At 36.5% G+C, this 21,728-nt stretch overlaps 4 protein-coding genes across 7 annotated transcripts; 3 read left to right on the top strand and 1 right to left on the bottom strand.

The window, feature by feature from the left end:
- Positions 1–3,689: 3,689 nt before the first annotated feature.
- On the top strand, positions 3,690–5,928 carry LOC104711286 (two-component response regulator ARR5). The gene is made up of 5 exons (XM_010427977.3): positions 3,690–4,197; positions 4,283–4,359; positions 4,452–4,529; positions 4,623–4,693; positions 5,457–5,928. Exons 1-5 carry the CDS (start codon positions 3,786–3,788, stop codon positions 5,629–5,631), a joined length of 813 nt encoding a protein of 270 aa, XP_010426279.2. The 5' UTR covers positions 3,690–3,785; the 3' UTR covers positions 5,632–5,928.
- A 747-nt stretch (positions 5,929–6,675) lies between these two features.
- LOC104711285 (protein EDS1B-like) lies at positions 6,676–9,453 on the top strand. The gene is made up of 3 exons (XM_019229259.2): positions 6,676–7,497; positions 7,576–8,331; positions 8,430–9,453. Exons 1-3 carry the CDS (start codon positions 7,180–7,182, stop codon positions 9,243–9,245), a joined length of 1,890 nt encoding a protein of 629 aa, XP_019084804.2. The 5' UTR covers positions 6,676–7,179; the 3' UTR covers positions 9,246–9,453.
- Positions 9,454–10,004: 551 nt separating this feature from the next.
- Positions 10,005–11,818, bottom strand: LOC104711284 (uncharacterized). The gene is made up of 3 exons (XM_010427976.3): positions 11,484–11,818; positions 11,314–11,380; positions 10,005–11,237 (listed from the first exon to the last, which is right to left on the bottom strand). The coding sequence occupies exons 1-3, from the start codon at positions 11,556–11,558 to the stop codon at positions 10,375–10,377; spliced, it is 1,005 nt and encodes a 334-aa protein (XP_010426278.1). The 5' UTR covers positions 11,559–11,818; the 3' UTR covers positions 10,005–10,374.
- A 2,562-nt stretch (positions 11,819–14,380) lies between these two features.
- LOC104715387 (uncharacterized) lies at positions 14,381–20,796 on the top strand. Of its 4 annotated transcripts, none has more exons than XM_087466974.1 (5): positions 14,381–15,043; positions 15,340–15,711; positions 15,812–20,148; positions 20,243–20,316; positions 20,409–20,796. In XM_087466974.1, the coding sequence occupies exons 1-3, from the start codon at positions 14,906–14,908 to the stop codon at positions 20,111–20,113; spliced, it is 4,812 nt and encodes a 1,603-aa protein (XP_087323100.1). In that variant the 5' UTR covers positions 14,381–14,905; the 3' UTR covers positions 20,114–20,148; positions 20,243–20,316; positions 20,409–20,796. The 4 variants fall into 4 exon arrangements, with proteins under 4 accessions (XP_087323100.1, XP_087323099.1, XP_087323098.1 ...); XM_087466973.1 differs by having other exon boundaries at positions 20,394–20,796; XM_087466972.1 differs by having other exon boundaries at positions 14,473–15,043; positions 15,337–15,711.
- Positions 20,797–21,728: the final 932 nt, after the last annotated feature.

Below are 21,728 nucleotides of genomic sequence, written 5' to 3'. Positions count from 1 at the left end.
TCCTAATATGAGAGAATCTATGTTTATGATCATGTTTTATAGAGGTTAAACATTGATTTAAAGATTTTTTTCTTAATGACATTGTAAACATAAAAATGTAGTATAGTAAAATTGAATCAAATAAAATTATCAAAAAATTTAGTAACTACGTATAAAATTATTGTATATAGAATATTCCTCATTTCAAAGTTTAAAGCAATTAAAATAATTAAAAATATTAAAATTTTACCAAAAATATTTTTTCTTGAAAGATAAATATATTAGTTGGAGGAATGAATGTAAAATTATTGGGTAGGAGTTACATTTGAGTTAAATGGAGTTAAATGCCTTTAAAAGTGCGTTAATTATAAATAAATATTTTAATTTATTTTTGACTTAAAAGAAAAGGAATACCAAGTGGCTCAATCAAAATTTTAACTTACACTTTTTGATTGTTTTGTTGATATAAACTCAACACTCACACATAATATTCCAAATTGAAAATATTACTTTTGAAGTGACAAACTAAATTAGTTTTTTTTTTAAAAATTATATGAACTTCAATCTAAAGATATTTTAAAACCCCAAGAATAATTTCAATCATTTTGTTTTTTGTTTTGTTTTTCACTCATCAATTTAATTTATAGTGCTAGATTTCATACTAATGGTTTCATCTTTAGAGGATTTAGTTAAATGGTATTTTAATAATTATATTATTTTCTATATTTCACTTCCAGTTAAACGTGATTTCTTTTTGGAATCATTTTTTCATTTTGCTTAAATCAATAAAATCAATTTTTTTTATAATTAAGTTCTTTTTGTTTTCAAAAACCTAAAATCTTAAATAATATAAATATTGTATTGATCTTTACATATTTATCTATTGGATCACAAAACAAAATAGACTTTACAAAATAAAATAGACTTTATAAATTGATAATTATATTGATCATTCTATGTGAGAAAACCAGAGTACATAATAGAGAATTAGAGATGGATCTTTTCAACTTCATGACCTTATTGTGTGATGAATATTATAAGAGTATGAAAAATAATGACTTATAAGATGCTAATCTAAAATAGATAATGAAGATAAACCTTTTAAAAAAAAACAGATTCTCAAATAAACTTGATTTTTTGTTAAAACCAACATATGTGAATTTCAGTTTAGCTATGGAAATTTTAAGATAAATATGAATAGATTAGAAAGGCAAGAAATATAAAAGAATATTTTATTTTTATATAAATAAAATAAAAATTGAAAACAATGTTAATTATATATAATACTTTCTAAATTAAAATATATAATCGAACTCTTACAACACATATTAGATATAACAACATTTGATATTGGTGAGAGAGGAGGAGAGAATGATTACTTATACGATGATAATCCAAATTAGATAATGGAGATGAATCTTTAAATATAAAAACAATGTAATATATATATATATATATCATGTAGTCTCTAAAATTAAAATTTAGCATTAAAAATTTACAATGATATTTCATTTGGTTTTTTGTAACTCATACAACAAAAATAAGAAATTGAAAAAAAAAAATGATTTGAGATATTGTGGAAGAGAATGAGAGAAGTGGAAAAGAATGAGAGAATGTGAAAATGAAAAAGTAAAAAATGTCAATAAGAGAGAATGAGCAATGCTTATTTATATGATAAGAATTGATGAAAGTTACATTTAGAATTATTGGAGTTACAAATATTATTTATTGTGTTTGAATAAAATTGAGTGGTGGAATATGATTAATGCATAATTTATTTTATTTTCAGTTATAATTTTATTTTAACTCATGAATTAAATGTAGTGTGTTAATTTGGTCTTAAATATTATTTAAAAGTAATTAAATAATTAGAAAGCAAAAAAAAAAGTATTAAATGAAAATCAACCAATAAGGAGGGACCAAAACCTTACTTTTATATATATAATTTAAAAATTACTATATCAAAAGATTGGTCGATATCAAATTCAGACTCGAAATATAATTATCTTAGATAATTTTGGAAATATTGGGATATTAGCTTCTTGATTCTCATTCTCAACATTAATTACCAGATGATCTTGGAATAATGCTATATTAGCTTTTTGATTCTCATTCTATAACATTCTCTTCTACACTTGTGTTTTTTTTTTTTTTTATGAAGTCTTCCACACTTCGCCGCAGTCTCTCTCCTCTTCATGCTGAGGTTGAAGCTCTTATATGGGCGATGCGTTGTATGACTAGGGCTGACAATCATTCTGTAGTTTTTCTTACCGACTGCTCTGACTTAGTGAAGATGGTGTCTTCCCCTTCCGAGTGGCCAGCTTTTACGCCTTATTTGGAGGATATACAGGCGGATAGAGAGGAGTTTGTCTCGTTTTCTTTAGTCTACGTCCCTCGTTCTCAGAATGGTAAAGCGGACAATTTAGCGCGACGAGTTCGTACAGTTCCGCACTTAGTTACCTATGTTAACAATGTTCCTTCGCATTGGCTTGTTTGAGTCGATCTGTATGCTGTTGTCAAAAAAAAAAAAAAGAAGTCTTCCACACTTGTGTTTAGGAACTGTATTGTTCGTATTTTATTAATCTAGTGCAACAACATGCACGCACCAGATCCATTCCAAAGAGAGTCAACACAAATTTAATAAGTGTTTCTAAACCAATAAAAAGCTTATTTGTCTTCAGCCCTAAGCTATTTAATTCGAGGGGTAACAACAGAGAACATTAGATAGCTCTTCATCTCGGAAATGGTTTGAACTTTGGTGCTAAACAAAGTCACCTGTATGGATCGGCAACTTTCTTCGATCAAACAATAGTAGTTTTCGCAATCCTCACTATTACGGACACTAAGCTTTGGACGCGTAGCCAACAACTCGTATTAAAATACTTGCAAGATAAATTATATAAGTCTTGAAATCCCCATGCCACGAACAAATGTATAAAAAACTGGATCGGTACGACTATCTCAGTCAAACTAAAGCTGCCTTAACTAGGTGTCTCAATGCATTGCTAAAAATTTGAGTAGAAGAACGTTCGAACGCATGGAAAAAGCAAATTAAAAATTCAAGTAATATGAAAACAAATAGATTTTTTTGGGGGATAAAGTAACAGTGAATTTAAAATGATATTGTCATGAAAACTTACTATTAAGCTCATCAGTTCCATGCTTTCAAGGATCACGTTGAGAGGCAATGGTATATTTTTTACGAGAATAATATATCTGATAATGGACAAAAAAAACAGCAAGCTAAGTAGAGAAATAATGATTTATTTTTCTTTCTAAAAATACAAATACGTACGGATTTTTGTTTTTGATCTGATAGCACAATTACAGCAGATTGTATCAACATTAAAAAATTCGCCCAAAAGCATATCTATGATATTATACTACCAGAAATTAAAAGCTAGCTAGAAAATGAAACTCGACTCTGGCCTTCACATGTCAGCTAACTTTTCCAACAATGTTCATTAATTTAACATCTCCAAAAGATTTTTTAGATTGAAATACAAATCTTCTCTGTGGGTACATTTCTTGAAAAAATCAAGAAAATAAGAAAGTATCGAAAATATTCACCCCAAAAAAAAGAAAATAAAATCAAAAGTTGCCACATGATCTGAAACAATAATCGAGAGAGATCGTCATGATACGATTTTTCCCACCCAAAAATGATTTTATTTCCCTTCCCAAATATTATCATATCATATGATTTCACCACTCACCATTACTTGACTATTCTCAACAAAAACAATTAATAAATTTAAAAAACTTTATGACTTTGATTTTATTTTATTTTGCCAAATTTGAATAATATGACTTTCTTGGAAAACAGAAATAAACTAATACTTTGCCACGCGCTATCAGACAGACAAAATCCCACAGATATGCAAAGATCTCTTAGAATCCTTTCCATATCATATCCTTTCTTTTTTATTTTCCCTCTCTTTCTTCCTTATATATCCCATTTTTTATCTCATTCTCTCAAATCCTTCACCGTCTCTCTATGCAATATCATCATATCTCCTCTACCTTTTCCTCAAATCCTCAAAAGTTTATTGCCTCTCGTTGATATGGCTGAGGTTTTGCGTCCAGAGATGTTGGATATCTCCAACGACACTTCTTCATTAGCATCTTCACAGGAGCTTCTTCATGTTCTTGCCGTTGATGATAGCATGGTTGATCGTAAATTCATCGAGCGTTTGCTTAGAGTCTCTTCTTGTAAAGGTATAATAAGGTGTTTTTTGGATTGTTTTGTGGCTCTGTTTTTTTTAGACTTCAAGAAACTAACGTTTTGTTTTTGTCTCATCAGTTACTGTGGTTGATAGTGCGACAAGAGCTTTACAGTATCTTGGTTTAGATGGAGAGAATGGTTCAGTTGGATTTGAGGTAATAGATCTGATCATATTAGTGTGTCTTTTTTTTTGGTTTTGAGAATGGAATTCAAAATTTGGTATTGAAGATTTTGTTTACTTTCTTAGGATCTGAAGATTAATTTGATAATGACGGATTACTCTATGCCCGGGATGACTGGATATGAACTACTCAAGAAGATCAAAGTAAGCTTTCTTACAAAATAAAATCTGATACTATAGCAAATATATAAAATGAAGTTTGATCTAATCTTGTTTATGAATTTTGAACTTGTATAGGAATCATCAATTTTCAGAGAAATACCAGTGGTGATTATGTCGTCAGAGAACATCTTGCCTCGAATCGATAGGTATATTTTCATATATTATCTTAACTATTATGATCATCATGTAAGAGTAAAATTTACCAAATATAGTAAAATTGATAGATTTTGTGCATTTATTACTTCAGGAGATTCGGGTGATTAGATTTATAGAGGGTATCGTTTAGGAAACTTTTAAGTAATCGCACTTTATCTAGGATTTGTGAAAAAGGATACCGTTAGGAGATATGGTTTTTGACTAAATTAAATTGTTGTATAATCATCAGATTTGTTATGATAGAAAAAGTTAGTATTATATGATTACTTTAACCATCATGGGGTAACTATGGTGGTGGTTGTATATTGATTAGATCAAGCTGAGATTTTGGTGTTTATTTTTAGTGGGTCCTTTTTTTGTTGTAAATTTTCTAATGGATCTTAGGAATAATTACAATATAAAATTGTTTCTTGTGGCCATAATTTTTTAGAAAAGAATAATCCCTTCATAAGTTAAGCAAAATCTTCCATAGAGATTTGATTCTATAGGCGGTGACATGTTAGGTCCCCCATAATGATATGTTTAATCGTTTTGCATAATCTTAGGTAGAGTCATTATAAAATCTCATCCTCGTGATAGACACCTCACATGCTTTTGCTTAGTATTACTAATAAAGGAACCAACCCTCTTTTACCAAAATTAAGTCTAATAATTATCAAATATGAGCTGGCCATCTTCTACATCCAAAAGCTATGAACAAACAACTTTATGGAATTGGATCACTAATATTTGATTTTTAAAATATATTTTCAGATGTCTTGAAGAAGGGGCTGAAGATTTCTTATTGAAGCCTGTGAAATTGGCTGATGTGAAGAGATTAAGAGATTCTTTAATGAAAGCTGAGGAAAGAGCTTTTAAGAATATGATGCACAAGAGAGAGCTAGAAGCTAATGATATCTACTCGCAGCTTAAACGAGCAAAGATCTGAGTTTATCATGATTATCATCTTATAAGCTCAAGGATTCACACACACACTTAAGCTTGTCCCGTGATTCTTTCGGCTTACAATTTTTGAGACATCACAGCTTCTTTAGCTGATAGAATGAGGAGGACTGATGAAGAAGGGTGACAAACATGGGGTTTTCACAAAATAGAAATGTAAATTGTAGATGGGGGGATTCATTAGAGAGGAAGAGATACATTTTTTTTTTCTTTACATATGAGATATGTAAAATGGTGTTGTTATTTTTGGAAGTTTATTAGGAACGACTCTTCCTTTTTTCGACTTCACTTGCGTGGAAATAGCGTTGTTTTTACATATGAACACTCCCCCAATTCTCTTTTTTAAAATGTCAAAAGAACTTAAGTAAATGATATTAAGAATGGATTAGTACACGAAGATAAGATAATCTTTTGTCTAATTAAAATATAAAGCTGTCAACGTGAATCGAGAGTCCCGCAAGATAAGTTAAAGTTATTATAAACGTTGGACCACTTTGGATGGCTTTTCTTAGAAATTTCAATTTTCCACAAGTTGAGTTTAAATAAAAGACCAAGAAAATCCAAAGTCTCCTAGACTTTCATTCTATCCGAAAGCATAGATGGTTCTGCAAATTCGGTTTAAGCAAACCAAACTAAAATTTTACTACAAATGTTCGCTAAAAATATTGATTATAATACTAAAATTCATAATTTTTCCTAATAACTTATATTCAGTTATATAGTATTTTTAATATAAAAAATTAAAAGTATATACGTCAGATTTGTTTTGCAATATAGAACCAAACCGAACCGACTAAAATTTGATTACAATCCGGTTCATGTAACTCATATAGATCAAACAAGTAAAAAAAAAGTCGAATGGGACGCGTCTTTTGCTGAAACGGAGAAGGCGAGAAGGTGTAGTTTAATTCGGTTAAATCTTCAGCTGTGAGAAATCGAACCGGTTTACTTCCGGATAAGATTAATTTAGAACTGAAACAAACAAGTCCTCCAGCTACAAAAACTAAAACTCCAAGAGAACAGATTCCTCAACCAAAAAAGCAATAAAACAACAAATCGTTTTCCGACAAAAGTGAATATCACTGAGTTACTGCGAAATCTCAACTGAGAGTGACGTCTGAAACCAAAAGATGGATCCTATATTAAAGAAACGAAGACTCCAAAGTCAAGCTCACAAAAATTTCCAAGCAAGAAACCAAACAGAGTAAAACTTTCCGACAATATGTGAATTGCTCTTTATGAAAGTTTCTGCGAAACTCTCCAGTCATGTCGGATGTACAAATCCATAAAACCCGACACGTGGACGGCTAAGATTCTTTGCTTTTCGTCATGGGTCTCCAATAGTGATAAGAGTTAACTTTAACAAATACTAGTACAGTAAACATTTGTTTTGATATATTCTGATGGGTATTTTGGGTAATTACTCCCGTCTACATCTCTGTAATAAATTTAACAGAGGAGGACTAAAAGAAGCAAGACGACTCAACAGAGAAAGAGAGAAAAAAAGTCCACAAAGATAAGAGATTAGATCAAAATGGCCTTTGAAGCTCTGACGGGAATCAATGGTGATGTAATCACCAAATCATGGATGGTGTCGAAAGGAGCTTACCAAACCGAGCCGTATATCAAAGAAGAAGCAGGGGGAATCGTGTTTTTCGCCTTCCGACCATCTTTCACGGCGAAAGATTTGTTCGCTACGGGTAATAAATCTCCCTTTGGAGAAATCAAGATGAAGCGTGTTGAGTTTCCTTGTATGAGAAGCATCGGCAACAACGTTGACGCTACTGTTAACGAAGCTTTCCTCAAGAATCTTGAAGTCATCATTGGTCCAAGAACCTCATTTCATGCTTCTGTAAGTAAAAAAAAAAAGGAAACCTTCTTAAAATGTGTTTTAATCGATAAGACTGTGTCTGAAACTTGCTTTCTTTAGGTGCAAAGAGCGGTTGATAGAGGACAAGAGATTGTGTTCACAGGACATTCTTCAGGAGGAGCAACTGCAATATTAGCAACAGTTTGGTATTTGGAGAAATACTTGATACGCAATCCGAGTGTTGTCCGTGAGCCTCGTTGTGTGACATTTGGAGCTCCTTTGGTTGGTGACTATATCTTCAAGCACGCACTTGGGAGAGAGAACTGGAGCCGGTTCTTCGTGAACTTTGTCACAAGATTCGATATTGTCCCTCGGATTATGCTTGCTCGGAAGGCATCGATAGAGAAAACACTGCCTCGTGTTCTTGGCCAATTGGATCCTACAAGAGTTTCTTCAACCAAAGAGGACGGCGAGGAAATAACAGAGTTTTACAAAACGGTGATGCGAGACACATCAACTGTTGCTTACCAAGCTGTCAATCAGTTGATTGGAAACGGTCAAGCGTTTTTAGAAACTCTTTCTAGTTTTCTTGAGCTAAGTCCTTATAGACCAGTAGGCACTTTTGTCTTCTCTACAGAGAAAAGATTGGTTGTAGTGAACAACTCAGACGCTATTCTTCAAATGTTGTTTTACACTTCTCAGTGTAGCGACGAACAAGAATGGTCTTCGATTCCATTTCGAAGCATTAAAGATCACCATGGCTATGAGGGACTGGTACAATCAATTGGGATTAAGTTGCTTAATCATTTGGATCTACATAACCTGCTTCTGGATGGAGAAAACTCTATAGGCTCTGCACTCAATGACCTAGGAGTGGTAAAATCTTACTCTCTTTTCAATTTGTGCAGCTTCATAACTCTGTCCTGGCATGTTTTTGCAATCATTAATACCATTCATGTTTCCTTTTTTGGCAGAGCACAAGAGCCAAACAATGTATTCATGCTGCATTAGAGGCTGAGAAGCAACGGGAAGAAAATCAGAAGAAGATAGATGCCAAAAAAGATAAAATAGTAGATAGACTAAATTGGATAATGGAAGAATACAAGCCAAAGTGTCAAGCTCATAAAAACGGGTATTACGATTCCTTCAAAGTTTCAAATGAAGAGAATGACTTTAAAGCAAACGTCAAGAGAGCAGAGTTAGCCGGTATTTTTGACGAAGGGCTTGGTTTGGTGAAGAAAGATCATCTTCCAGATGGATTCGAGGGGAGGGAAGACTGGATCAGATTAGCTACTCAATACCGCAGATTAACTGAACCTCTTGATATTTCAAACTACCATAGACATCTCAAGAACGAAGACACAGGGCCGTACATGGTAAGAGGAAGACCAAGCCGTTACATATACGCTCAGAGAGGGTACGAACATTATAAATCGAAGGCAACAGGCAAGTTAGCAAAAGATGTGCTTTGGAGCAAGGTAAATGATCTTAACTTAGGGTTACAACCCGAAGAAATACAAGAGATGCTAAAGATATCAGGATCCGAGTGCGGATCATGCTTTTGGGCTGAGGTCGAAGAACTCAAGGGAAAGCCATATGAGGAAGTTAAGGTAAGAGTTAAGACATTAGAAGGGTTGCTTGACGGATGGATCACAGAAGGAGAAGTAGATGATAAGGATATATTTCTGGAGGGTTCGACATTTAGAAAGTGGTGGAATACACTTCCCGAGAGTCACAAATTCCAATCACCGCTGCAAAGGCATATGATGGATGAAACTAGAGCTACCTGAACCTTGAGTGGTCGATTATTTAAGCTATTGGAGCACTGGCTAGTCTGGCTTCTTAATTTGTGCAATAAGAAATGTAATAGCTCTCTGTTATATTGTTTATCAATCTGGTTTCCTCTTAACGATGATCTTAGGATAAGAAACATGTTTTATGATCATTGTAAAGTACTGTAATAGCTCTCTATTCTAATGTCAAATTTGGTTTCCACTTTACAATGATCGTACTAAAGCCTAAAGCCATCTCAAATAGCATGAAGCAGCAACAAAAGAAAACGTTGACAGAAGGGAGATACACAGTGTAAGAGGACCAGAATGCCATCAGAATGGAGCCTGATCAGGTTACTCAAATTAGTTAAAACGTTGCTAACCTCTAAACAATTTGCAGTGCAAACGCTCCAAGTTCTAGCTACTACATAACCAAAGAAGCAAACGATTAAAACACAAGAAGTAATTTGAAACTTGTCCTATGCGGCTATGCCCCCCTGTATTGCTAGCTCGATATGAAAGTTTGGCTCAAAATATGTTTCCTAAACACAAGTAAATCACTGAGTAATCACATCACCAAGAGATTCCTGTAAGATTTGAGTTCCACCAGAATCCTGCATCGATATAATCAACTCAAGGATCCATAACATGTAGCCAAGGAGGAAGTGGATTAATCAAAACAAAATCAGACCATAGAAATAATCTTCATCTCTTTCGCCGTTTAATAGAGCCGGATGTCAATTTTATATAACCAACAAAGAATCAAGTAGAAAGATATAACATTTAAGGTCCACCTTAAAATAACAGAAGGTATAAAATGATACCTTTAGAATATTACAGATAAGCAAGGGTTCTCGGAGGCAATGAGAAAGAGACTTATTGCAACTTTATGTATTTGAAATTCGTGTACCACCTTATGTACTCACACACAACTCTACATAACCACCACCACCACATGTTTCAGACGAAGAAGAGTCATTGACATAGAAGAACATAGAACATAGTTCTCAGTTGCCAAAAGACAAATCCTATACCCATATCTAAAGAGTTTTAAAGACAGGTGAAAAACGTAGTAACATGCGAGGAAAATAAGAAGAAGAGAGAAAAACAAACAGACACATGCCGAGAAACGCCACATTCCTTTTCTTCATGACCTGCAAAACATGCTAGACGAACGAGCAAGCCGAATAGTCAGACCACCACCTTGAACACTAGCCTCAACCTTGATAGTGTTCCTTTCATAGGGCTTTCTGCAACCAGGACAACGCCCATCTCCATCGCAAATCGTCTTGTGGCAGAAAAGGCAAAGCCGGAACCCACAAGGACATGGTAAGAAATTAGAATCTGTCAAGTCCAGATCTTCGTAACAAATGGGGCAAGAAGATGGCACTGTCACAGAACTAAAATGCAAATTCATAACAGGAAAACTACGCTGCTTTTCGAGATTAGGCAGACCCTGAGGACGTAGCTTATCATCTGGCCTCCACGCCTGGCTACTCTTTTGCTTCCTTGACATTGTTCTCGAACAATCCGGGTTCTCTTTTGCATCCCTTACAGCCACATCAGATCCATCCCTCGGCAAAGCTGATTGCTTGATGATACTCTCACGCTCTTCACAAGACTCAAGATGATTCTCTTTCTCATGCTTCTTCTCATCATCAGCTGCTAAAGCATCAGCAATAGCCTCCCAATCATCCAAACAATCATCAGCATCATCCTCTTCTTCTGTTATATTACCAGAGCAAGAGCCACCACTTCCACTGCTGCTACTGCTGCTAAAATTAGGAATCGAATTCATGCCACTCAGGATACTGTTGGGGCTATTAGAAAGCGACTCAATAAAGCTCTCATGACGATGCTGTGTTCCACTGTTATGATTCTCTTCTTCTCTATCTCTACCCTGCACATCAAAATTCTCAACCGGACGATCTCTCTGAACACGCTTCTCACTCCTAATTCTTCGATTGGAATCTGTTTCCTCCTTATCCCCTTTGTTATTAATCATCGCAACTAATAAAAAAGAAAACCCAAATCAAATCCCAAGAAGCTAAAAGCTTGGATCTTTTTTTGAATTAATGATAATTACCTTGAGAAAGCCATTGCTCACGACGAAGACCTAGCTTGCTCTGTTTCAATTTCGCCGACCTGTTCGTCTGCAAACCCCCACAGTACAAAGATTGAAATTTGAAGATAGAAATGAGATTTGAGGAAAGATTGAAAGAGATTTACATTTAAAAGAAGAAAAATTTAACATACCCTTTTCTTTTTTCCGAAATCCTTGGCGCTAGGAGCTGCAGTAGCAGAAGCGTTGGTGATCGAATCAGAAATCATGGTGATTTTTACAGATGATTTGGATTTCCGAAACCAAAAAATCGAATTAACAAGAATTTACGAAAAATCACAAAACGGAGATTTCTCAAAAACCCTAAATTCAGATTTGTTCGCGAGAGAGAGAGAAGAAACGTGCGATTTTTTTATTTCTTTGTTGGTTGTGTCGTCTGTAAGAAGAGAAAGAAAAAGAAAGAGAGAGAGAGAGATAAAATATAAGGGGATAACGGAAACTCCTCTTCTCCGCTCAGAACTTTCCTCGTGACTAAAGTACCCTTCGTTTTGACTTTTGTACACGCGTTAACGTAAGGGTGTTTTGGGAATTGTGGTAGGTACACACGTGTGAGTTGCTTCTGTTCATTTTAAAACGGTGGCGTACGGTGGACTACACGTGAGTAAAGTTCATATGATTCACACATTAAGTACAGTACATATATCAAAAGCTTCTAGATCAATCAATCAGTTAGGTTTCTTCTGGTTACAAAACTTACAATTTTACACAAAATACACAATTAAATTAATGATTTAGAACAATAAAATCAACAATCAAAACCACAAAAGTCAAAATTGTGTGTTTTTTTTTCTTCTTTTTTTTTGGATGATCCATCAAACATCCTTTTCCTAATTTTGATGACCTGAAGCATCTACTGCAACACAAGAACATCAAAACATGAAATAACATGTAACTTGTAGGGGTGAATGTTATGTAACTTGTAATGGTGAACTAATTAAACCACACCTTAGAGCTAGATAACTTCAATCAATGAACCATTTAAGATAGTGACTTACATAGAGATTGTTCATGTGCATTAAGAGATGTCAATGGACCTAATTGACAAAAAAAAAAAGAAGAACAAAAAAGAGTATAAGCTATTTTTTATGATTTACATATATAATACAAGGACGGATATGGATTTAAACCTTCAAGCCAGTGTAACAATTCCAAGGCACAGAGACAGATTATCAACATGATGAAGAGTTGATACATGTGGAATGTTTTTTTTAATTTCCAAAAATGTCCAAAAAGAACTAAACTTTTATGACTTTATAAAGCTAACAACACTGTTCAATATGAAATCAGGAAAATAAAGACTGAAATTAAAGAATAAGTCTCGAAATAAACAAACCAACACAATGGTTCAACAAACAAAAAAAAAGTTTTTTTGAAGTTGTGTAGAATCTCTGACTTCAGTCTTTAACACAAACAAACAAATACCCACAGAAAAATATTCGGGGAATCTATAACTGAAAAAAGAGAGCAAAGACACGAATCAGTGAAAAAGACTTTTATTATGGATCAGAGAGATAAAACAGAGTTGTGATACGTTATCTCACATCAAATGCGCAGTTCTCGTGTACAAAAGGTAAAGCCACACTCTGGAGATGAGAGAGAAGTATGTTTGTTTCGCTGCAAAACTCGAGGTTAATACTAAAAGCAAACATACATATGTTTGTACTTATCTTTTTATCAGCCAACGAATTATCAATTTCACTGTCATAAGTCTCTCAACTAAGCAGTATGATTGTATATTCAACTTAATTAATAATCAATATAAAATGCATGTGTAAGTAATGAATTTTTGCAACTCCAAAACGTCATATTAATATTCATATTCATATTCTTACAATTTGAATGATGTATTTAATGTTTTTTTTTTTTTTTTTTTAATCGGTTTATCTCTCGATTGGGTCAAAAATCATAGATCAATCGTTGACATGTCACACACTTTGCTACTAAAATGCCTACAATGGTACTAAAATGTCCAAATCATGATCAAATTAATCAACCCGGTTGTGGTTATAAGCACAACACATGCTTATGATACATATTCCATATACTAACAACTCATAATGAGTAATGTGCAATGTTAGAAAGTAAGGTTCGTTTTCAAAATCCACCTAACGGTTGGAATAACCCGAAATGTACATATGAGTAGTTTCCTATCTATATATAGAGCGACATGCATAATCTTTGATTGTGACACTTATAAAGTAATGATATAGAGCAAAATAAAGGTTGGTGTCCTCGGTAATATTTCTTTGTAATTGCAACTCTGTGTTTTGTTTGTCTAATGAAAGTGATGTTTAAACGAGACTTCAATTAAGGGAAAACATACAAATTATATATTCCATCTGTTGGTCTTAAACATATCAGTCATATCAACCAACTTAGTCTTAACCTCTTAGGGTGATTGGGATGGTTTGTGGATTAGTGTACTTATTAGATCATGAATTACAAATATGTTATTCGTTTTTGTGGATTCAATTGCTGATTTTAAATTTAAGGAATATGTAATAACTAATAATTAGTTAATTATTGATTTATAATAACGATACAAAAAATAAATTTGTACTAATATTTTGCCGATACCTATTCATACATTATTATACTTCGAACAAACTAAATCTTTTAGCACTAAGATTACAAACACACAAATCAAAATCTATCTAGTAGTTATTTGTCTAATTTATGTGCAGTTGAGAAATGATTATGAGTGGTTGAGACATTAACTAGCCAAGTTGTACCGATAAATTAGTGATCACCAGGCCATAGTATAATAACACAACAGTGACTATACATTATCCATCCATAATATACAATGCCTTAAACCGGATAAATAAATTCGAACAGAAAAATTTCTATGATACATTTTCTTGGTTTATTCCGGTTCTGCAAACCGATTTGCTTAGGATTAATTTTTATTTTTAAAAAACAGAGAAATAAAGTCAAAGGACTAAGGAAACGTGGTCAAACCGTCCGTCACTCACCCACCTCTTAATCTCTCCAGTCCCTATGTCACCTGAAAAAGATTGGAGATGACGTCACGCACATATTGTTTTATCATTTAAGTCACCGCACTGTCACGTTATCTTTGCCCCTTTCCACAACTCCTCCCCCCTCTCTCTAACCCGACCCGATCCGCCCGAAATCTCCCAAGTCACCTTTCCCCTTTTCGCCCCGTCTCTCTCTCTCTCTCTCTTCGATTTTATTTTTGCTGGTGTTTTGTTCGCTTACGCGATTTCGCGAAAAGGAAAAAAAATCCGTATAGCTGGATCGTAACAAGGGGGCTGATTCGATTAATCACTTGGTTGCTACTATCTGTATTTGGATCTGTGTTGTTGTTTGTGTTCGGATCGGGAATTGAAGAAAAAAACCCTAGAGATTTGATCCATTTCGTCGCGAAATTAGGGTTTCGTTTTTAATTTCTCTGTGTCGCCGGTGGGTTTTTTTTTCTGTGGATCTAAAGGTATCGAATAGTTTGTCTGGGGATAAAGGGAAATTTTGAGGATTGGAGGAAGGAGAGGTGTGTATTGATGTTGTTGTTCGAAGGAGAAGATGATAGAAGGCTATGCATGGGAGGGTTTGTGAGCGGAGGCACAAAAGTCGTCGTCGGCACATGTTGATATCTTCCTCGCGTGTAATTGCGTCTGTGGAAGGTGGTGGTTCTTCTTGTTTGTCCTTATCTTCATCTACCTCGTTTTCTAAGGTAAAATTCCAATTCCAATTCGATTTCGATTTCAAAAGCTACAATCCAACACTAATTCGTGTTTTGGTGGATGGGTTTTGCCCTGAGTGTTGAAATTTTGATTTGTATTTTGGGATTCTAGTGATGGATTCGAGGAAATGAGTGTTTTTTTGTCTTAACCAATTGAACCAAGAATTGATCACATCAGTCTGGTGATTTAGGGCTCCTTATTAAATCTTACACCTTGGGGTGATTTTTTTTTGGGTTGGCTCTTGGACTTATAGTTTTGTTTTTGTGTGTTTTGCTGTCACTAGCAGGACGGGCGCAAAATTAGTGTTGGTGACTGTGCTCTTTTTAAGCCACCACAGGATTGTCCACCGTTCATTGGGATAGTTCGCTTGATCATTGCTGAGAAAGAAGATAAGTTGAAGTTGGGTGTTAATTGGCTTTATCGACCTACGGAATTAAAACTTGGCAAAGGCATCCTTCTTGAGGCTGAGCCCAACGAACTCTTTTATTCCTTTCACGAGGATAATATCCCTGCTGCTTCCTTACTACATCCTTGTAAAGTTTCCTTCCTTCCAAGAGGTGTTGAACTCCCTTCTGGTATCTGCTCGTTTGTCTGTCGGCGAGTTTACGACGTTACAAACGAGCGCTTATGGTGGCTGACTGATCAAGACTATATTGATGTGAGATTATAATTCATCCACCTAACTGCCTTCTTCTGTTTGGATTTTTGCTCTTCTCTGGTAACTAAGGCATTTTTTTTTTTTGTTTTTCACTTTGCAGGATCGACAACTAGAAGTAGACAAGTTATTGTGCAAGACTCGATCAGAAATGCATACAACATTACAGCAGGGTGGTCGTTCTCCCAAGTCCATGAATAGTCCAACAACATCACAAGCGAAAGATAGAGCCATCCAGAATAACAACTCTTTTCTCTCTCAGGGTAAGGGAAGGAAAAGAGAGCGTATGGATCATGGTTCCGAGTCTGTTAAACGGGAACGTTCTTCCCGGGTAGATGACAGTGGTTCCGGTCCTCTCAGAACAGAAAGCGGTTTAAAGTCTGAGATTTCAAAATTTACGGAGAAAGGTGGTCTGGTGGATTCTGAAGGAGTTGAAAAATTGGTGCAGCTTATGCTGCCTGAGAGGAATGAGAAGAAAATAGACTTAGTTGGCCGTGCGATTCTTGCAGGGGTTGTAGCGGCAACAGACAAGTTTGATTGCCTTAGTCGTTTTGTCCAGCTCAGGGGATTACCCGTGTTTGATGAGTGGCTGCAGGAAGTTCATAAAGGGAAAGTTGGGGATGGGGGGAGTCCCAAAGACGGTGATAGGCTAGTAGACGATTTCCTCCTAGTCTTACTTCGCGCTCTTGACAAGCTACCTGTGAATCTCAATGCACTTCAGACTTGTAACATTGGAAAGTCTGTTAATCATCTAAGGTCACATAAAAATTCAGAGATTGGGAAAAAAGCAAGGAGCTTGGTCGACACATGGAAGAAACGAGTTGAAGCAGAAATGGATGCCAAGTCTGGATCCAACCAAGGTGTATCTTGGCCTGGAAGTGGAAGACTGACTCATGGTGGAAGGCATTCAGGTGGTTCCGCGGAGGGAAACAAGACATCATCATCACATCTACATGCTTCTAAGTCAGTCTCGGTCAAACAACAGGTGGAAAGCAACCTGAAGTGTGTAGCCACGTCGCCAGGCTCTACGAGATCAGCCCCATCTCCGGGATCAGGTGGTACTGTTTCTATAGATGGACAGCATCGAAATGCTGGTGCTGGTGGTGTATCTGAAGTCCTAGCTGCAGTAAAGGATGAGAAAAGTAGCAGCTCCAGTCAGTCCCATAATAATAGCCAGTCTTGCTCGAGCGAGCATGCTAAAACAGGCAATTTATCTGGAAAAGAGGATGCAAGGAGCTCAACTGCTGGTTCAACTGTGAAGAAGTGCTCCAGTGGCTCTTCAAGGCATCGGAAATCAAACAATGTGTTTCAAGTATCATCTTCGTCAGCTTCCCCTAGGGAAGTTGGTTTAAATCGAACCTTCTCATCACAAAGGAATGTCCCTTCTGAGAAAATTTCTCAATCAAGTTTGACATCTGAAAAGATTCTTGAGGTTCCTCTGACTGAGGGTTGCAGTAATAAATTGATTGTTAAGCTGCCAAATCGGGGTCGCAGCCCTGCTCAAAGTGTGAGTGGAGGCTCTTTGGAGGACCCTGCTCCTGTGAATAGCCGAGCTTCTTCTCCTTTGCATGCGGTGAAGCAGGAACTGTGTGAAAATAATGTGAGAGAAAAAAATCATTCTTATCGACCTAATGTGAGCTCTGTCTTGAATGCGGAGTCTTGGCAAAGCAATGAATTAAAAGATATCTCGCAAGGGGGAGCTGGTTCACCACTTGTTGCTGGTGATGACCGCGGCAGAGCTCCTAAAGATTCTGATAAAGCAGCTGGAAATGTCAAAGACACATCTTCCTTAGGAAATGAGTTCAAATCTGGAGAAAGGCATGGCGGAACACTCAGTTCAATGAATGCTTTGATTGAAAGTTGTGTCAGATACTCCGAGACAAATGCCTCTTTGGCTGGTTCAGATGATGTTGGAATGAATCTTCTTGCTAGTGTAGCTGCTGATGAGATGTCTAAATCGCCTGTTGCATCACCCCCAGTATCTCAGCCATCAAATTCCTTGATGAATGAAAATTCTATTGTAGGGAACGATGCAAAGCTAATTAATTCTGATGGTTTGCCGCACGAGCAACATCAAGGTGAGCAACATGTTAGCAGTAGTGGCTCACGGTTGGTGGAGTCAGAGATAAAAAATGAATCTAAGACTGGAGATCATGATAAGAGCTCAAATTCAGAGACGGAAGATCTACAAAGGTTGGTGGATCAGCGCCTAGAGAGCAATGACAATTCAGATGATGTCGTTGCTTCTCCTGCTTTACCCACAAACGCCATCAAGGAAAAGCTTTTGGATGATAGTGACTCTGTGGAAGTAAAGGATAGGAAGGCTGATGTTAAATCAGAGGCAGATAACTCATCAGACTCAACGAAAAGAGTAGCAAGCTCAATGATAACTGAATGTAGAGATATTAGTCAAAAGGTAGATTCTGTGGCTGTTGAACACGCTCCCTTTGTCGGTGTTGATGATGATAAGAAAGTAGAGAAACCCCCAACGGTGTTGAGTTCTGAGCTAGTTAAAAAAGTGGAAGATGTACCAGTCTCTCCTGGGATTTCAAGGGGTATGGATGCAGTAAGCACTGATAGACTTGGAACTGAAACGGTCAATAATATGGCAGTTAATCAGATAGACCAAAAAGATATAAAGAAGATTAAGCAGGATTGTGATGCTTCTGGGGATGCTATGAAGGATGACGCAGCTGGTTTGGACTCATCTGTCAATAAAGGTAAAGTTGAGCCTGTGGAGGGGAATCAAGAAAATATTGAAGTAAAGGAACGGTGCTCAGGGTTAAGAGCTACTCCAGGAGTATCACCGAAAGATGCAGAGGATCTTAAGAGACCGAACGGGCCTAAAACCAGTGATGCTGATGGAGATGAAGCAGAGGAGTGTACGTCTGCTGCCAGAGATGCTTCTTCCGTTTCAGCCGCAGCTTCAGCTGGATCAGAGATGGATGCCAGAGTTGAGTTTGATCTAAATGAAGGTTTTGATGGAGACGATGCAAAACAGGGGGATTCAAATAACTTTTCTGGATCTGTATTTTTGACGCCAACTCCTCTACAACCAGTTAATACCTTACCGTTGCCGGTGGCTCCTATATCTAGTGGATTTCCTGCATCCATTACTGTTGCTGCGGCTGCAAAAGGTCCGTTTGTTCCACCTGACGATCTGTTGAGAAATAAAGGGGCTGTTGGTTGGAGAGGATCTGCTGCCACTAGTGCCTTCCGCCCAGCTGAGCCAAGAAAAGCTCAGGATGTGTTACTGAGCATTAACAACACCTCTACATCTGATGCTTCTACATCTGCTGGCAAACAGACAAGGACGTTTTTGGATTTTGACTTGAATGTACCTGATGAGAGAGTCCTTGAAGATTTGGCTTCTCAAAGATCTGGAAATGCCACAAATTGTACATCTGGTATCACCAATAGTTTTGACCGAGTACGTTCTGGGGTCATGGGTTCAGCGCTTGATCATTCGTCTGGGGGCCTTGATCTTGATCTAAACAAAGTTGATGATTCAACTGATATGAACAACTACACAATGAGCAGTAGTCATCGGCCAGAGTCATCTTTTCAACAGGTTAAATTATCATCGACTGGTGGTCGTAGAGATTTTGATTTAAATGATGGACCTGCAGGTGATGATTTGGCTGTTGAGTCATCTACGGTTCTAAATCAACATTCACGAAGTGGCTTGCCATCACATCCATCTCTCTCTGGAATACGAGTGAATGGTGAAAATATGGCTAATTTCTCATCTTGGTTTCCTGCTGCTAATGCTTATTCAGCAGTGAGCATTCCTCCAATTATGCCTGAGAGAGGTGATCAGCCTTTTCCAATGATTGCCAATCGTGGACCACAGAGAATGTTGGGTCATACAACTAGTGTTTCCTCATTCAACCCTGAAGGGTACAGGGGTCCGGTTTTGTCGTCATCTCCAGCCATGCCCTTTCCGTCCACAACGTTCCAGTATCCTGTCTTTCCTTTTGGAAACAGCTTCCCCATTACCTCAACAAATTTCTCTGGTGCCTCTACAGCACAGATGGATTCTTCTTCAAGTGGGAGAGCTTGCTTCCCTGGTGTCAATTCTCAAATATTGGGTCCTGGAGTTCCAATTCCGTCTAATTACCCAAGACCTTATATCGTTGGCCTCCCAAATGGTGGTAGCAATGGCGGAGTTTTGGACAATAGTGCGAAATGGTTTAGGTCAGGACTTGACTTAAATTCTGGTCCTGGAGGTCATGAAACGGAGGGAAGAGATGAATCATCACTTGTGGCAAGGCAATTATCCTCATCTGCTTCCTTACCATTGAAGGAGGATCAAGCAAGAATGTATCAAATGTCGGGTGGTGTTCTGAAGAGGAAAGAACCGGAAGGAGGATGGGATGGATATAGGCAGTCCTCTTGGCAATAACAATAGCGCAGAATCTCAGTAGGCCACATGAGCTTGTAAGCCCTCGAAATCCACAAATCTTACTGTTTCATGACCGCACTTTTTATTTCGCTTTTGCTAATGTTCCAATTACTTTTTTTTTTACTGTAGTTACTACGAGATGGACTGATTGTGGTGCCACAAGGCTTCATTGGCTGGCCTGATCTGTTTAAGATAAGGAATGGGTGAGTCAATTTGCGACTTCGCAGTGTTCTCAACCTTTTTAAGAACACAAACCTGACCTCTTGGTTTCGTCTTGTAGATCTTCCAAAAACAGTCTCAAATTCACTTGCTTGGCCATTCTCTTTCAGAAAGAGTCATCAACAAGGTTCTCAGCGAGAGACCCGCATTACCTCCTGCCCACAAAGAGTTTTAAAAGGTGAAACACACTTTTTGGTCATTCTTTTAACATGCATGTGTGTATCTCTATACACCGGCAGAAAAGAGTAGAGAGATAAAACAAATGTTGGTGGCTTTGAGTGTGTTTTAACTTGTGATAATACAAGTCTTTGGCATTGTGGCTTTACATATATGTTCTGCGTTAGGTGGTGGGATTGTATTATAGACACAACAAGATTAGTTACTTCTTTTTCTTTTTCTTTTAAGTTTGTAGATTTATTACTTGTGCTAGTTCTGTTTGAAATTTACATGCTTCTTCTTTGTCACGCTTTTGTCTATTGGTCTCGAATTCATAATAAGACCTGATAAATTCAACAAGGATTCAACCTTCTTCGAAAGAAGCAAGTAATTTAAGCTGTAAACTAAAAGGATTTGGTTTTAACCAAGCTCTTCTTCTTTATATTCTTAATGGGATCTTTGGCTACATAATGGATAAAACAAATTCTATAACCGAACTCGAAACAAACAAAACATCACGGTCACATATACAAACAAAAACCGAAGAAGCTTCATCTCTGCCAACTCTATGTATATTCCGACTTGTCAGAACAACAATAATGGGACAATTAGAAAGAAAGAAAAAAGAAGTGAACGATCCATCAGGAGTAGAGTCATCATCAGTGCTTCCCGCAAAGAATGTTTCTGCCAAAGAAAGAAAGGCAATATAACCAAATTATACGAAGCTAATGGTGAGTTTTTGGTTATCATAACCAAATTCTACAGTTTCGACATCATATATATAAGTAGATTATAAAGTGAAGATTATTCCAACTTACGAGAGACATCCATTGCGCGGCTTTTGCTTCTTCTTCTTTTCCTTTTGTTTCACCACTGGTTTTTGCTTTTGTTTCACCACTGGTTTGATTACTGATAAATCATGGTTTTTAGGTGTTTTTAGCCATGATATAACTCTTAATTATAGAGTATTTTTGGTATTTTTAGAGTCTTTTGAGTCTTTATAGGATTTAGCATAGACGGGAGCATAATGAAGCTAAATAGAAAGATTTGGAGCTTAATCAAGCATTGAGGCTGAGCTACGAAGTTGGGAGACATGTTCAGAAGAGTGCATCGATCGACACAGCATATGCATCGATCTGATGCTAGGCCAAAGTCGAAATCGGAAGTTTTTCTCACAAGTTTTGAAGATTTACAAAGTTGACCCAGAGTTTTCCATATTTGCATTATTAGTTCCTAGACG

This window comes from Camelina sativa, chromosome 9 (genome assembly GCF_030686135.1).
Source record: "Camelina sativa cultivar CO46 ecotype springtype chromosome 9, ASM3068613v1".
NCBI lineage: Eukaryota > Viridiplantae > Streptophyta > Magnoliopsida > Brassicales > Brassicaceae > Camelina > Camelina sativa.
The sequence above is the reverse complement of the archived record's forward strand: the minus strand, read 5'-3'. Positions and strand labels throughout refer to the sequence as shown.

Bases quoted from the DNA above. Each gene is read 5' to 3' on its own strand.
- LOC104711286 (XM_010427977.3), top strand. From the start codon at position 3,786: ATGACTTTCTTGGAAAACAGAAATAAACTAATACTTTGCCACGCGCTA. The intron at 4,198-4,282 runs GTATAATAAGGT...TTGTCTCATCAG, and splicing joins TAGAGTCTCTTCTTGTAAAG to TTACTGTGGTTGATAGTGCG. The intron at 4,530-4,622 runs GTAAGCTTTCTT...GAACTTGTATAG, and splicing joins AACTACTCAAGAAGATCAAA to GAATCATCAATTTTCAGAGA.
- LOC104711285 (XM_019229259.2), top strand. From the start codon at position 7,180: ATGGCCTTTGAAGCTCTGACGGGAATCAATGGTGATGTAATCACCAAA. The intron at 7,498-7,575 runs GTAAGTAAAAAA...TGCTTTCTTTAG, and splicing joins GAACCTCATTTCATGCTTCT to GTGCAAAGAGCGGTTGATAG. The intron at 8,332-8,429 runs GTAAAATCTTAC...CTTTTTTGGCAG, and splicing joins CACTCAATGACCTAGGAGTG to AGCACAAGAGCCAAACAATG.
- LOC104715387 (XM_087466972.1), top strand. From the start codon at position 14,906: ATGCATGGGAGGGTTTGTGAGCGGAGGCACAAAAGTCGTCGTCGGCAC. The intron at 15,044-15,336 runs GTAAAATTCCAA...TGCTGTCACTAG, and splicing joins CATCTACCTCGTTTTCTAAG to CAGGACGGGCGCAAAATTAG. The intron at 15,712-15,811 runs GTGAGATTATAA...TTCACTTTGCAG, and splicing joins CTGATCAAGACTATATTGAT to GATCGACAACTAGAAGTAGA.
- LOC104711284 (XM_010427976.3), bottom strand. From the start codon at position 11,558: ATGATTTCTGATTCGATCACCAACGCTTCTGCTACTGCAGCTCCTAGC. The intron at 11,381-11,483 runs GTATGTTAAATT...GGGGGTTTGCAG, and splicing joins ATTTCGGAAAAAAGAAAAGG to ACGAACAGGTCGGCGAAATT. The intron at 11,238-11,313 runs GTAATTATCATT...CTTTTTTATTAG, and splicing joins TGAGCAATGGCTTTCTCAAG to TTGCGATGATTAATAACAAA.